Source organism: Triticum dicoccoides, chromosome 5B (genome assembly GCF_002162155.2).
Source record: "Triticum dicoccoides isolate Atlit2015 ecotype Zavitan chromosome 5B, WEW_v2.0, whole genome shotgun sequence".
NCBI classification, from domain to species: Eukaryota; Viridiplantae; Streptophyta; class Magnoliopsida; order Poales; family Poaceae; genus Triticum; species Triticum dicoccoides.
Window position 1 is genome coordinate 619,901,440 of NC_041389.1, and position 2,227 is coordinate 619,903,666.

At 44.2% G+C, this 2,227-nt stretch overlaps 1 protein-coding gene across 1 annotated transcript in view; it reads left to right on the forward strand.

Annotated features, from left to right (window-relative positions):
- The first annotated feature begins 6 nt into the window (after nucleotides 1–6).
- LOC119312110 (cullin-4-like) overlaps nucleotides 7–2,227 on the forward strand; it is an 8,267-nt gene continuing 6,046 nt past the window's right edge. The window contains exons 1-3 of the mRNA XM_037587844.1: nucleotides 7–301; nucleotides 1,643–1,758; nucleotides 1,838–2,184. Coding sequence (XP_037443741.1) covers nucleotides 22–301; nucleotides 1,643–1,758; nucleotides 1,838–2,184 — 743 coding nt within the window. The 5' untranslated portion in view covers nucleotides 7–21. The remainder of the gene's footprint in view (nucleotides 302–1,642; nucleotides 1,759–1,837; nucleotides 2,185–2,227) is intronic.

The window sequence follows — 2,227 nt, forward strand, 5'->3', positions numbered from 1 at the left end:
GCCTCCCCCGCGCCGCCGCACATGAAGAAGGCCAAGCTCCCCGCCTCCTCCTCCTCCTCCGCCGGGCCCACCGAGAAGAGCGGGCTCCACCTCGACCCGGCCGCCGCCGCCGCCGTCAGGGGCGGTGGCCGCACCAACGGCGAGGAGGATGCGGAGATGCTGCTCGCCGACCAGGACGAGCTCCGCGCCCCCAACGCATCGGCCCCAGGGTGTGGCACGGCCAACCTCTTCCGGAAGAAGGCCACGCTCCCGCAGCCCCCTGCCACCGCCGCCACCCGCAAGCCCCTCCGCATCAAAATAGGTATCCCCTCTCTCTCCTCCTGGATTCGCCCAGTAGGGTATCATCCAGGGGATTGTAGATTTGTAGTGCCAATTGAGGGGTATCCTATAATTTCTGTTCTTGAGTTCACTGGCTGACTAACTACATCCATTTTACTTTGCGAGCCTAGTTGAGTTTAAATTCCTGTATTAGCAAGAGACTGGCGGTGTCTCTCAGTTGTTCACAACAAACGGACCTTGAAGTTGTAACTTTATTAGTCAGTATTGATTTTCCCTAATTGGCATGCACCAGCGAAATTAGCTAGATCTGTACAGTGCTTTTGGGGAAAATGGTGGTTGCTGGGAGAACTTAAATCCTGTGAGCCAGTACCATGCTCTAGGGGCTCTGCACATGTCTATGTCATGTGAAATATGCAGTGATTGTTTATTTTTGATTCTTACTGGCTGTGAATGTATGGCAGCGATTTGCTGCAGTAAATGTGTCTCTTATGTTGTTCTTGATGCATTTGAAGACCGAGTGTGGCTGGTTGATGCCTGCTTGGTTGTATATGAGCTGGCAGATTTGCTGCAGTAGATGTGGCCTTCTGTTGTTCTTGATGCACTTGAAGGGTGAGTGTGGCTGGTTGATGCCTGCTTGGTTGTATCATGCTATGTCAGCTGGCTTTCTAGCTAGATTGTACGTGCAACGCTGACACTCGCTTTAACATTAGTGGACTGTCAGCGTTCATTGGTAGCTATTCTTGGCATCTCCAGTATCCTCAAGAAACATCGTGTCTTCTTTCTGTGCATTGAAATAAAACTTAATGCTGCCTATGCAACCTTCAACCTTCTTTCTGTCCAGTATTCCCCACCATGGATTTTATTGGTTCTTCAACCTTCAATCTCTGTTATTTTTCATGTTCTTTCTCAGATAACGGGCTGTCGGGGCTCTTTCTGCAACCTTAGTTCATATAAATGTCACATATTTGAAGTTGTAGTCTGAATTAGGCTTCCCGATGCAATACTTTTCTGTTTGGTTTACCCCCCTCCAAAATATAAGCTGTATTATCATTTTGAATAGTCAAACATTTATATGTTTGACAAAGATTATTGAAAGAAAAAAAAATTCTATATCGACAATATCAAATCAGCATCATTACATCCATCATGAAATAATTTTTCGTATTCTACTTATTTGGTATTGGTGTGGGAGCTTCTAGCACTGGTTCTGTCCTTTAATTTATTTATTTGGTATTGTAGATGTTGATATTTTTTCTATAAACTTGGTCAAACATAGGAAAGCTTGACTTTGAAAAAATCAGCACACCTTATACTTTGGAGTGGAGGGAGTATGTTATATCATCCATCTGCTTTTCATGTATAGGTCAGCCAAAGTTGCCCAAAAACTTTGAGGAAGATACTTGGGCAATTTTGAAGGATGCCATTACAGCCATATTTCTCAAGCAGAAGCTTTCCTGCGATGTTGAGAAACTTTATCAGGTTATTCCTTGTTGTTTACCCCATAAGGTCTGATGTTCCCACATTAATTATTAAGCCTGGATTTTTTTCTTCACAATAGGCTGCTGGTGATCTCTGTCTACACAAGCTAGGGGCAAATTTATACGAGCGAGTCAAGAAAGAATGCGAAATACATATATCAGCAAAAATCTCAGCATTAGTGGGTCAAAGTCCAGATCTGGTTGTATTTTTGTCGTTGGTGCAAAGAACATGGCAAGATTTTTGCGACCAGATGTTGATTATCCGTGGTATCGCTTTACTTCTTGATGTAAAATATGTCAAGAATGTTGCAAATCTTTGTTCAGTGTGGGATATGGGGTTGCAGCTGTTCCGCAAGCATATATCATTGTCTCCGGAGATTGAACACAAAACCGTCACTGGTCTTTTAAGATTGATTGAGAGCGAGAGGTATGCCTACACTTCTGTTGCAAGCTCTTATATATACAAATCT